Here is a 14002-nt window from a genome sequence, read left to right as displayed (position 1 = left end):
TTTATACCATAACTGCCGTTGGTCCCGGCTATTAGCCGTAAAAACACCTCCACCAACCCGCAGTGGAGCAGCGTGGTGGAGTATGCTCCATACCCCCTCCGGTTGATTGAGGAGAGGCTTGTGCCCAGCAGTGGGACGTATATAGGCAGTTTATGTTATGTTTATACCATCACTAGAGAGACGCAACACTTGACAAACTTATCTACGTCACACTTCCAACATAGTTATTGTCGAGCGCAACTTTGTTATTTTTGTCTCGAACTCCGCATAGTTACAAGTTTTTAGAGCTCACACAAAGTGGGAGCGGACGCGGGGAACCTGACTCTGCTAGGTTACTATTGTCGCCTTATCGTAAAAACTTTGGAAAATCACATACACATGTGTTTTTTGTTAACAAAACCTCGCAAGAAACACGCTAGTTTCGACACGCAAGGTCACATTAACATACCTCCGAAACGTATTTCTCGGGAATATACTTTTCCTTACGATGTTTTTCTTTATCGCCGAGCAGGAGATAATAATTTATGATCCTGATGTGCTGGGTTTCGAACCTGCGACTTCACAACGAGAGTGGAGCGTTCTTTCTACTGGGCTACCACGGTTCCTAGGAGAGTCAGCGCTCTATACGTAGCACTGTTGTTTATTCTATGCCATAATGGAAGAGGGTATATATAGAGGAGTTTAAAGTGTATCTATATCTGCTTCCCCGGGATTTGTCGAATGATGTAGGTGCGACTGAAAATCAGCGTTTGCTTCCCTTTGGGGCAAACATAATGCTGAGTCGTTTTACCTTTTCAAATAAATGCACACTATCTCACACAACACTTTAGTCATTAATTTTATTTCTTTTCTTTTGTGTGTCTATAGCCTATAAGTGTTATTTTCAATGTTGTTTTCGTTTTGTGTGCTGTTTGTTTGAATAAACGATTTCTCTCTCTCTCTCTCTCTCGCGCTCTCTCTCTCTCTCGCTCTCTCTCTCTCTCTCTCTCTCTCTCTCTCTCGCTCTCTCTCTCTCTCTCTCGCTCTCTCTCTCTCTCTCTCTCTCTCTCGCTCTCTCTCTCTCTCTCTCTCTCTCTCTCTCTCTCTCTCTAATTCACTCGCGGTCGTGTCCACTCTCTCCCCCGCTCGACATCATAAACGGTACCCTGTTTGTACAGCTTCCCAGCTTTATTTACACCGTCTTCGTTAATAAACAAACTGTTTATTTTTATTGCAAAGTTGCTAATTGTTCACTGGTACTTCCAGAGTTTTAAATAAATTGATTTACGTACATAAATGTCTATAAATAAAATTGATTTGTTTTGCTGATTATAATAATTATGAGTATTTTAAACATATGGGTAATAAGTGTGTGTAATCTCTAATAGGGTGACAAATTATGACTGGATAATTTGCATTCATTTCCGATAGGAATTTTCTATATGTATATGATGAATAATATGTGACAGTTTGTTGTCGGTTTTAACGACATGCCCGAGAGACAAGCAGATGGACCTGTTATACGGCTTAGGACCAAGGCTACCACCTAAACATCACTATTTGGAAGAATTTGAGAGAAATATTTTCTTGTTTCCTACTTTTTAGAGCGCGTTTTTTTTCCGTTGTCGGGTTTAATATTTAACCTTATATTTTTTTTTCATGTTATTATTTAACTATCTGTCTTGTCTAAGCGTAAACCTTGAGACGTCATGCGAATATAAACACAAACTATTTCGAGAACCCAGTAATAATTTAGAAATAGCTTTCCATTAATAGTCTAGACGGGTGTTTTCGGGTGACATAGTAAATGCAGAGCCGTGGTAGCCCAGTTGGCAGAACGCTTGCCTATCACTTTGAGGTCGCAGGTTCGAATCCAGCACAGGCCTAAACCAATGATTGTCGAATTTGTTTTCGAATTCATGTTTCGATCTTAAATGATTATCACATGCTCAGCGGTGACCCACATTCATTATGTGATCTAACCAGTTTGTAAACCGAGGATAGTTATAATTGGCTTATAAATTTTATATTTGTACTGTAACCTTAAAATGTAAAGCTGTTAAATAAATAAACCTGTATTGGGCTGGTTTTCCCTTCGCGGGTTGCAAGGTCAGACAGGCAGTCGCTGCTGTAAAAAACCGGGCCTGTCAAAGCGTCAGGTTAGGTAAGCGGACCCTGTGAAAAACGGGATAATGCTAGCATTTAGGGGATGATTGTAAATGTAGACGATATTTGACCGACTCTCGTGGGAGCGACGAACTCTCCGGAACTTTCTGGAGTTATGTAATCTTAACAGTATTATTGTGTAAAGTTATGGGCAGTGTAGAGAGGTCGACTGTTTAGGGTTACAAGTATATTGACGTGTAAACATTGTAATCTTAGGTACTTTAATCTTGCTTTCTGGGACATACACACATATATAAACTCCGTCTATTTCCTACCGGGGTAAGCAGAGACTATGGAATTTCCTTTGCTTCGATCCTGACATAGGTACTCTCTGAATTGTAAGCCTGGAGTAAAACTAGAGTAAACCATAGGGAAGAAAATCTACGGTTTCATAACGGCCTCCGCGATCCAGTGGTCGAGTCCGGTTCACGATTCACAGGTTCCGTGTTCGAATCCTGGTGGGAACATATCACATAAAATCATTTTGTGATCTGTAGTTTCTTTACGACATTGCTGGCTGATCACTCGATTGTCCGGAATTAAGATGATCCGTGTTTATAAGGGCTGGCTGAATCACCCTGATGTCAGGGTTACTATGAAGTCGCCATAATGACTACCGATTGCTTTCGTGCCCTTCTATACATACATCACATAAACAGCGTATATACATCCCACTGCTGGGCACAGGCCGCCCCTCAATCAACCGGAGGGGGTATGGAGCATAATCCACCACGCTGCTCCACTGCGGATTGGTGGAGGTGTTTATTATGGCTAATAACCGGGACCAACGGCTTAACGTGCCCTGCGAAACACGAAATCATCTTACTTCAAGCCTGAAAAGTCCTTACCAAACAAAGGACTGTCTCACAAAGTGATTTCGACAATGTCCCCATCGGGAATCGATCCCGGGCCCCCAGATCGTGAGCTTAATGCTCTAACCACTAGACTACGGAGTCTAACTACTTAGTAGCAGAAATGGATAACATCGGAACCTTTTGCAGTTATGGTACCCAGTAGTAATTAGAGGGTAGTTCAGTTCATCGACTTGTGTACTGCACTGCAGGCGAGGGTAAACGCTTCATGGAAGGCGCAAATGGGTCGTGAGTTAGTTGTAATGGAATCGATAGACGGAATATTTTTGTTTACCTACTCTATATCGACAAGCTTCGCCGACACGTGTTGGGGGAATAACACGACATTCACAATTGTATTTGTAGCTCCTCTGTCTGATTGAGGGTAGTTTTATGTAGGACATATATAGGCTGTTCGTATAGTACACACATACAAACATAAGATCACGCCTATTCCCCGTTGGGGTAGGCACAGACTACGGAATCCCACTCACTCGTATAGTGACACTTAACTATTTTATTAATAATATACTTGCATATTTGCCTCGCCACAGAGGTCATCTGGAAGAAATCTCTTGTTTAGATTTATATCTAAGCAAGCAAGCTTATGCTTGCCTGTACTATCTGCCCTATTGTGTACAAATAAATAAATAATAAAAATGGCTAGAGCCTGTCTTCTTATAAGCTCTGTCTACCCCGCGTGGGTGTAAGATAATGAGGGAACTATTTTTAGACACTGGCGTATATTAGAAACAAGTAGATAATTGGTTGTGAAAATAGAAATACCCACATAGAAACAAAGTATTTTTATAACAACGGCGTGGAGACACAATGAATGACACGTGTAAAGGACATAATCGGGTTAGCAACAACCCACAATGTTGGCGATTGAACAACTTCGCGCCTCAAGACTGCGATAAAGTTTATCTTCCCCCTTGTTAGCGGAGGGATGTAATTGAATTACATGTCCTTAAATAAATAAGCAATAAATGAAGATGACAAAATGAATCTTGACACAGGCTTGGCTTTTTAGGGTTGTCTACTAAAATGGTAAATAAGTAGGAATGATATTTTATTGTATTATGGGGCGATTTTATATGTCCGTCTGTGTCTACCTTTCTGTGGCAGCTGGTTCCTATTTATTAACGGTTAAGAGGGGTTAGAACTTAACCCTTTAAATGCCTATGTCTGATTTAGAAATAACTTAAACATATGTACATTACTGGCGGACCCCGCAGTTGGGAAATCCTGCATCGCGGAGGTCCTGTATGTGTTGTTAGCAAACACTTTTAGTACTCCGGTGAGCTAGTCTTTCATAGTAGTAAAATTATAACATATTATCGTACAATTTAGATTAATAAATGTAATAGAAAACAATTAACAATTAAGTTACATTTTGATGATATATTTGACAGTTTCTTTTTGTGGCGCCTTTTTTAACACTTGTTTTTGCTAGTACCTCCTGGTTTTGAATAAATCTTTGTGTTTGGATTTCCGTCAACTATTTTAAATCTTCATCTTTTAAAATGCAAGCGATTTTTGAAACCACAAACTAAAGCTGAATTCAAACGTGCTCATGAATTTTCATGGTCGGGGACGTTCGTTCCAAACAAACGGCAAGCGGGGAGCATTGGAGAATAAAACCTGCTTACAATAGACAATTCGTAGGTAGACTAGGTCCCGGTTCGGGCGCCATTTATTGATTGGCGCCCAGCAAGGGGCGATGCATGTTGTAGCTTTTATTTCTCGACATGCTTTGTGTGATGCAATACAATATGCTTTATTGAGAATACTTCGCTGCTCATCTGCGGGTCGTAACAGAAACAATTAGATACTGGCAATTTTACAAAAAAACATTTCTTTAATGAAGTGGACCGGAAAACTCCGGTTTAAGTCGATTCAATATTCATTATTTTTATACTATGATGGTGTACAAATTGGTAACTTACATATTATGAGTTTCACATCACAGACCCTTTCTGGCATAACAAATTATCAGTATCATTAAGGTATTCACTAGTGCTGTAGTAACATTTATTAATTAGAAATTCTTTTTTTTTTAATAAAGATTTTGTCACTTTTTTAGTCTTTTAATATGTTAGGGGTTATAATATACTTATTATAAATTTTGATGGACATCACATTACATTAGCCATCTCAAAGAATGCTAAGAGTATAGTAACGAATCCAAAAATTTCTCCACTTGCAGATGCACGCTCCGCTTTCCGTCCACCAACATCCGGCTGGAGTTCCAGTCACTGGTGGAGGAGAGCGGCGCCGGGGGGAGTACCGGGCCGCCGCTGCCGCCGCTACGGATCACCATACCCATGGACAACGATGGCCGCAGCCCTGCGCCCTCCCCTACTGGTAAGGAGAGAATAAATGAAAGACCATTTATAAAAGTAATCATTTCTCATCATCAGCAGCTCGCTAAAATTACTTTGTGAACCCTGTTTTGGTTAGGACAATGCAAGCTGATCAAACCAGCCCAATACAGGTTAGGTCATTTATCTCCGAAAATGCATTTCTCGAGAATGTGGGTTTCCTCACGATGTTTTCCTTCACTGTTGAGCACGTGATAATCATTTAAGATCGACCTCAAAGTAAGAGGCAAGCCAACTGGGCGACCACGGCTTACTAACAATACAAAAAATAATAATACAAAAACACTAATAAAATCACATGCAGATGGTGTCCAAAATAAAAAAAAGCATCTCCCTCAAAATAAATGCCGCAAAGTGAGCCGCGGCGGCGCTGTTTTATTGGGAGAACTTCTTTCATAAGTCACGGAATTCCCAAACGCAATTACATACATACCAGCTTAGAATAACTACAGCTAAGTATCTCAGTGTCTAATGTTTTTTTTTAATTTTCAGGCACAATAAGCGCAGCGAACAGTTGTCCAACGTCGCCCCGCGGCGCCGGCTCGTCGGGGCGGCGGCACGCCGACCTCGGGCTCGTAGCGCAGTACGCGGCGCTGGCTGACTCGCACCGCCCTGTTTCTAATGGCAATGCTGTAAGTATAAGACTCCCACACTAGCGTCTTTCGAGTGTCGTTGCCTTCCCAGCGTCCGTGTAGCGTCTTCGCGACTCCAGTACGTTACCTTTCAGTCTGACAAGGAGTCTGGCAAAAGTAATGCTTCTAGATTTCTTGTGGTCTGATGAAGGCACCGAAAAGGCCGAAAAGGTTGTAGTAAACTAAGGACATCACCAATTTGGTCAATGTACGTCCTTCTAGGTCAACAGTATACGTGTTACTGCTGGGTACAGACCTCCCCTCGATCAACCGGAGCGGGTAAGGAGCACTCCATCACTCTGCTCCAGTGCGGGCATTTGGGCTAGTAGCCCGGGACCAACGGCTGCCATACAACAACAATAACGTAAAACCTAAACCTCTCATTCCAGGCGTCATCAACAAGCGAATCCGGCTACAGTAGTGCCCGCGAAGCACGCGAGGCGCGGGAGGCGCGCGAAGGACGCGACGACGCGAAGCCTCCGTACAGCTACGCCCAGCTGATCGTGCAAGCGGTCGCATCCGCACCCGACAAGCAGCTGACCCTCAGCGGGATATACAGCTACATCACTAAACATTACCCCTACTACCGCACAGCGGACAAAGGCTGGCAAAACTCCATACGTCACAATCTCTCGCTTAACCGGTAAGTGCTTCTTCTTAAAACGTACATAACTGTCCCAACTCAACAATATTGTTATCCATTAAAGTGAATCGTAAATCTTTACATAAATATTCTTTTTGGCTAACGTTTCATTCGGCTAAAACTACTGCAGCTTCTCACAACCTGTATAGCCGGGGACAAGTATCTACAAGAAAAACTTCGGCACAGGGCTCTAGACGTTCTTAGGAGAAAAACTGGGAAGAAAGACCCACAAGTATTCGTAGGAGAATTTATTGTGTTGGAGGGTAAAATGGCCACATCAAATCAATTCATCTAAATAGCAATATTGCAATTTGACATTTCCCTATAATATAAAAAAGTCAAGAAATGTCAAATAGCAATCATGCATTTTTTTAGCCCACCTTGATTTTGGAATTGTCGTTTGTAGATTCCTGTAGAACTGCGTGAAATCCGCGCGAATTAATAATAGCTCAGGAATTCGTGCGCCTTGCGATATGTTACGATATACAATAAGTTTATCCTCTATAATAACTTTTTTATTAGCTTCGTGTCACTTTTTAGTAGAACATTTGTCAATATATATTCGTTTGCAAATTGCAGATACTTCATAAAGGTGCCGCGCAGCCAGGAAGAGCCCGGCAAGGGCAGCTTTTGGCGTATCGACGCTCAGAGCGAGAGCAAACTGATCGAGCTCGCCTTCCGCCCCCGTCGGCCGCGTGGCGTGCAGTTCCGCGCGCCCTTCGGACTTTCCTCCAGGTAACACGCGCAACACGCGGTAACACGTATTCTTTTTTAAAATAAGCCATGTTATGCCATAAATAGCCATGTCACGCCGCGTGGCACCACAAGTAACATTTAGCGAATTTAGATATATAAAAAAAATACCGATTTTGTCAAAAAATTTATAAAGTAAGAATGTTTTATTTAAATGTATTTTCCCCACACTTTTTCTTTATATGACAGTAAAGAGCACAGCTCATTAGAGCCACCCGGCTCCCACCCCGCACTGCATTGTCTTGTTGGTGACGGTACTGAGTTGATGTTACAGAATAGAAGAAGGAGGATGGAAGGGCCAAGTTAGCGCGAAACGAGCGCCATACGAGCGCGATACGTACACAAACTTTTAAACGCACGGAACTCCGCACTATAGTATATTGGTCGTCTTATTCATTATTATAACCTGCAGGGCAAAAAATCAAATATCGACAATTATGCCAGGAGATCCCCCTTATCACAGGAAACCTAAATACCTTAGCATGATCGGCTATTTCTCAATAACTTTTGTATGGAGTATCTTACGAAAAGTAATGATAAAATTGCAGCCTGTCACATAAAATATACATTGCCGGTAAAGTGGCTCTGGGATTTGAGAAGCAGTAGAGCTATCGTAGTTAATCTGTTTGCAGGAGTAGTAATAGAGAGTGGGGTTGTATAAGAACTGCTTTCACCGGTTCTCATACAAAATTCGCGTTAGGGCCTTTTTCTTTTATTCCATGGTTGATGTAGTGAACGCATCCATACAAGTCCATATAAAGAATACTAAACGTAGGAGGCGAGGCGGTGCGGAGTGGGTGCCGGGTGCCTCTAATAAGCTGTCGCCTAGGTGGTGGTCATAACGTCATAACGAATACTGAGGGGGATGATTCAGACCATGATTCAGAGTTAATATCAAGTGGAATTGTCCGTCCGAATGAACTATCCCTCAAAGTTTTCGTTACGTTACGATGCCACTAACACCCTGTATTTACTAATAAGAGCAGCGTCTTGTTCTTGTGTTCTATTGAGAGAAGAAAAAACGAGTCTCGGCGAACGAATGTTAAAAATCTTAAATATATTTGGAAGGAAGTAGATTATTTGCGAGTAGTGTGGTGTAGAGTATTATAAGACAGCGTTGTAACAAAGCAAATGTGTATATTGGCACTGCAGGAGCGCGCCGACGTCTCCGTCGCAGGTGGGCGTGTCCGGGCTCGTGACGCCCGAGGAGCTGTCCCGCGAGCCCACGCCCGACCTCTTCACCAACGAGGAGCATGAACAACAGGTAACCCACATTTATTTATAATAGGCTATTTTCCAACATTTTTACTAAACGTCAAAACACGAAATAACTATCGCATTTGTATCAAAAAGCACACAGTGACGTCATAGAAAAAAGTGTCATCATCATCCATTTAAGAGCCACGCTCTTGTCGGCCCGCTACAAGGTGGATCGACGATCTGGTGAAGGTCGCGGGAAGCCGCTGGATGCGGGCAGCGCAGGACCGATCGTCGTGGAGATCCTTGGGGGAGGCCTATGCCCAGCGGTGGGCGTCGTACGGCTGATAATGATGATGATGCTCTTGTCGGGGCAGCATTGTCCATGCTACTTTTTAGGGAAAAATAGGAAAAAAGTGTAATAAAGAAAAATGAAATAAAAATCTCGCACATAAGTTACATACATTACAAACACATAACATATAGAATATCCTATATACACCGACTTCCGCTATGTTGTGTGAGTTTCATGTTACTAACCGGGCACATATCCAGGGAATCGCGTGACAATACACACACACGCACGCTTCCTTCCACCCACATCCACGCCTACATGCACACACCCACACACTCGCCCACACAAACGCACACAACCCACACACACGCACACACCCACACACGCGGACACCCTTTAAAATAAAAATACGATACCTGCAGAAGCTAACATTTAAAAGATTAATTTTGTCGAAATCGATAAGTTTGTTTTTTCCCTAACATGCGTGAAACGTGATTTTGGTCGTATTTTAATAGAACGATAGGTTCACATATTAGTGGTACCAATCGACAAAAATACATTATTACATTGAGCATGATTGAATTGATTGAACGTGGCCGTTTTAGAAGTCCAGGCTTCATGTCGTTCCGGTGCAGTAGTAGTCGATTCCGTGGTGTGTGATTGCGTCATGCGTGTTGCAGGCGGGCGCGTCGTGCAGCGCGGGCCGCGCGGGCGCGCAGTACGTGTTCCCGCGCGCCGCCGCCGGCGCCAGCCAGAGCGCGCCGGGCTCGCCGGGTACGTACCGCTCGCATGCTTGTTGTGTACAGGCATGAACAATATAATGTATATAATGTACATATTAATGCTCGTGACCGTACAAGGTACTTTTCCCGCGTAAAAGAGGTAAAACAGTGTTCTTTTTTCAATTTATTACTGCTCCAGTTACATGACCATTTGCCGTGTAGTAAAAAAATATACAGTAAGATGCACGTGCGTTTTATTCACTAGAGAGACAAAATAACTTATTGAATTATATTCGGATTTTCCCGCTAAAAGAGGCAAGGGAACAGCCATACAGCATGTTCTGCAATATAAACTCTTTTGTATCCTCGTAAGCCCTGGGGTCAAGGTACCACCGTCGTTTATTACTTCGAAATCGTAATTATGCTTTGGCGTTACGAGGGTATGGCATTTATTGAAATTTAAAAGGACTGTTTTTTTTTAAATATTTAAGTTACTACTAAACAATAATTTGTTATAACATCATGTTTGGTACAGTACATACAGAGTGTTAGTGACATCGTAACAAAAACTTTGAGGGATGATTCAGACCATGATTCTGAGGTATAAAAATACTTTATTAACAATCTAGTATTTTGGAAGAAGATAACTAGATAAATACTAAGTACCAGGTAAGGTAAGTAAGTACTAGGTAAGTAGGTAGTAGTTTTAATTTTGCGATGGAAAAATACATTTGATATCAACTCAGAATCATGTTCTGAATCATCCTCCTCAGTATTCGTTACTATGTTACTAACATCCTGTATATGATATTAAAGGTCACTTTGGAACATCACAGTTGAGTGTTTCCGTATGCGCAGGCGCAGGCGTAGGCTACAGCGGCGGCGGCGCGGGGCTGGTGGTGGCGGGGCACCAGATCACGGTCGTCACCAACGGAGCCGGCGGCGAACGGGAAGGTAAATACTTATAATACTACTCGCACAGTCGATTATTATATTCAATCATTAGCTTGGTATATCCTCCTAAGACCGAATGTTCTTTATAAATCCAAACCCCATTGTTTAACTATTGTGTCTGGAAATCTCGGTCTTAAGAGGATATGAACATAATACAGGGTGTTAGTGACATCGTATCGAATACTGAGGGGGATGATTCTGAGTTGATATCAAGTGGAATCTGCTGTAGGAAAATTCATGAAAGTTTTGCTTTTTTTTTATTATTTTCAGTTCCATACTTTTGCGACGGAAAATTCCACTTGATGTCAACTCAGAATCATGGTCTGAATCATCCCTCGAAGTTTTCGTTACGATGTCACTAACATCCTGTATAATGGGTAGGGATGAAAACGAGGGAAATTATGAGTATGAATTTGGATGGATTGTGTGAAGAAGAATATGTGTGTGAAAGGTGTGAGTACTGAGATGATGAGTGACGAAATGAATGGAGGAAATGACAAAAAAGAAAATGAGGAACACAAGTTGTGCCGACCCCATTGAGAGTACGATAAGGGCAGGAGGATGATGATACAATCGATTATTCCTATTGTCATAATCAATGTCGAGTTTCTTGTCATATCTTCTCAGCCCTAACACTGTGCAGTTGTCGGTTCTGTAATCATCCATCACTAGAGCCATGTATATGTGGAATATAGAATAAAGCGGGGTGTTATTCTTAACTTCTCTTTCCTTTTTAATAAATTTACAATCCAACTTTACCAACACCTTTTGACACTCCCTATCAAAGAGAATGTACATCCATAGACAATATCTTATTTAAAAAAAACTTCCACTCCATTCATCAATCATTTTAAATTCGTACCATAAACAATCAAATTCCCATTCATTGTCCTTACATAGTATTCTGTCTTACTTTCTATCAATGTTACGTTTCGTTCTAATCACTTTCCTACATATTATTATGCATTGTGTTACAGAGAAGTATGTGGTGGGCACGACGTCTGGCGGTAACCTGGTGTCGATCCAGGAGGAGGACGCGCCGGCCAACAACGTCGTCATACACCAGCACTCGCCTTACTACGCGTGAGTACCCATACACTCTCATACATATATCTCATACAGATATAACAAAACAATATTTCTATTCACTTCGTGATCCCTAGTTTGGTTAGGACATTACAGGCTGATCACCTGATTGTCCGAAAAGTAAGATGATCCCTTCGGAAGGCACGTTAAGCCGTTGGTCGCGGTTACTACTTACTGATGCAAGTTAGTAGCCGTTACATGAGCCATATCAGGGGCCTTTAGCGGCTCAGATGATATGGCATTGTTATTAAACAATGACACTAGGGTTGATGAGGTTGGTATTCCACCTCACAGCCCACACGATAAGAAGAAGCTTATGTTATGGTTTGTTCCTCTAGCGGCGGTTACGGCGGTGGCGAGGAAGGCTGCGAGGCGCTTGGAGGCGAGCTCGTGATCGAGGAAGCGCCCGACCCGCCGCACAAGCGACAGCGGCGGAACAACGTACGTATACATGACTTGTACAATCAAAACTTTCGGTGACACGGAACAAGGGTCATTGAACGTTGAGTCATAATAGCATAGAATAAAGAACGGTGACTTTCCGCCACGCACCAATTCGTATCGGGTGCCAGCCTCACCCCCTCTGGGTCTTACTTTAGTATTAAAAGACCTTAAACCGTAAGAGTAAACGGGATAGCGCTGTGTCTCGCTTGCACCTACGCGAGGCAGGACTCGGTAAGAATGAGATACTTGTATGGAGTGTCCGAAGTGTGTTCCAGTAAAGCTAGGAAAGTTTAAATAAGAAACTAATTAAAAAAATGTCCACATTGCAGATGTCTGATTTAGACGAGCGACGCGCGTATTGACGGGCCGCGCGCCCCCGCGCCGCGCTAGCCGCCGCGACATCACGACACGTCACCGAGCAACATGGCGGCACTCGGAGGTAACGCGATCCCATTGGCGGACTGTGCACATATCGCGCGCGAGAGACATTCGATTGGCTAGCGATGAACCAATCAGCGTTCGACTTGGTAGTGGAAAGTTTGAATATTTGAATTAAGAATTTTCGTTCTAAAGAACCGAATAAATGGTATTAATTATGCTCGATAAATGGCACAATATTCAAGGATTATTTATTTATTTTAATTTTAAATCGGTTATTAATAGATCAGAAGTTCGTACAACTTTATTATCAAAGTGAGAAAAACTTGTAGATTCTACTACTAACTAGAGTCACAATTTTGCCGCAGCTTCTACAATAACATAACCATAAACAGCCCGTATACATCTCACTGCTGGGCACAGACCTTCCCTCTATCAACCGGAGAGCTTATGGAGCAGACTCCATCAGCTAAGGGGCCGTCCATTAATCATGTGATGTTTTTTATAGCATTTTTAACCCCCCCCCATCCTATAAGACGTGTATTTTTTAGTACGTACCAAAATAATTGCACGAAACGCCGATTTTCGGTTCGGTATCGCGCGTTTGCCGAAAAAAAAATACTCGTGATATATTACTACACCCCCCTTCCCCTTATGATATTTCGTGATTTTTTCATGGACCCCTCCCCTCCTCTCGAGCCTCGCATGATTAATTAGTAGAAGTGGAATACACATCAGCCTTCAGTGTTCCGTTTATCTTACAACTTGAATAGGCTAGTTTCCAACTAGTCAAATCAGTTACTTTTTACTAAACGTCAAAACACGAAATTACTATGGAATTTGTATGAAAAAGCACTCTGTGACGTCATAGAAAAACGTGACAAAATGTCGGACTTATTATTACGTTTTTCTTGATTAAAATTCATAAATAAGTTTAATAGAAAAAAGAAAATGTTTTTCGTTAGTTTCAGATGTGTCTTTATTTAGTAATCAGAATTTCATAATTTATCTTGAACCTAGTACACGACCCTATTCCTTCACGGCAAGTCTAAATTGGCACCTTCTGGGTAAGCACGCTACATCGTCGCCACTTATCCTCTTTAAAAGAGAGATTAGTATCAAGAGCAAATCCATTTGAATAATAAAAAAGTAATATATCATTTAAGGTTATATATTTATTAGGCAAAAGGTCATTAGGTGAGCCAGCGGTTCGTTGGTCAAATGACATCGATGCAACGGCGGGAAAGTTGTGGGTGAGGTTAGCGCAGGACCGGAAAGGGTGGTGCTAAATGGGGGAAGCCTGTACGGTCACGAGCATTAATATGTATACACTTTGGTACCATGTCACGTTAACTTTTTTGACAAAGTGAACTGTAAGTCTCACTAAATGTCAAATATGTTAGTGCGACAGAGTCCTAAAGTGGGTACATTATATTGCTCATGACTGTACCCAGCAGTGGCATGACACTGGCTGATTTATGATGATGATGATGAATGTTTGTCTCAGAACTTTCCACT

The 14002-nt window shown here is 42.1% G+C and overlaps 1 protein-coding gene across 1 annotated transcript in view; it reads left to right on the top strand.

The window, feature by feature from the left end:
• The window catches only part of LOC126368900 (forkhead box protein K1-like), a 74806-nt gene extending 61557 nt beyond the window's left edge, over nt 1-13249 (top strand). Inside the window, exons 2-11 of the mRNA XM_050013128.1 lie at nt 5206-5363; nt 5873-6012; nt 6402-6655; nt 7235-7390; nt 8561-8672; nt 9581-9674; nt 10481-10576; nt 11554-11659; nt 12001-12103; nt 12436-13249. Of these exons, the coding sequence (XP_049869085.1) occupies nt 5206-5363; nt 5873-6012; nt 6402-6655; nt 7235-7390; nt 8561-8672; nt 9581-9674; nt 10481-10576; nt 11554-11659; nt 12001-12103; nt 12436-12468 (1252 nt within the window). The 3' untranslated portion in view covers nt 12469-13249. The remainder of the gene's footprint in view (nt 1-5205; nt 5364-5872; nt 6013-6401; nt 6656-7234; nt 7391-8560; nt 8673-9580; nt 9675-10480; nt 10577-11553; nt 11660-12000; nt 12104-12435) is intronic.
• The last annotated feature ends 753 nt before the right edge of the window (nt 13250-14002 follow it).

The sequence above is a fragment of the Pectinophora gossypiella genome, chromosome 8 (assembly GCF_024362695.1).
Source record: "Pectinophora gossypiella chromosome 8, ilPecGoss1.1, whole genome shotgun sequence".
Taxonomy (NCBI): Eukaryota; Metazoa; Arthropoda; class Insecta; order Lepidoptera; family Gelechiidae; genus Pectinophora; species Pectinophora gossypiella.
Note: the sequence above shows the minus strand (reverse complement) of the source record. Positions and strands in the feature narration are given on the sequence as shown.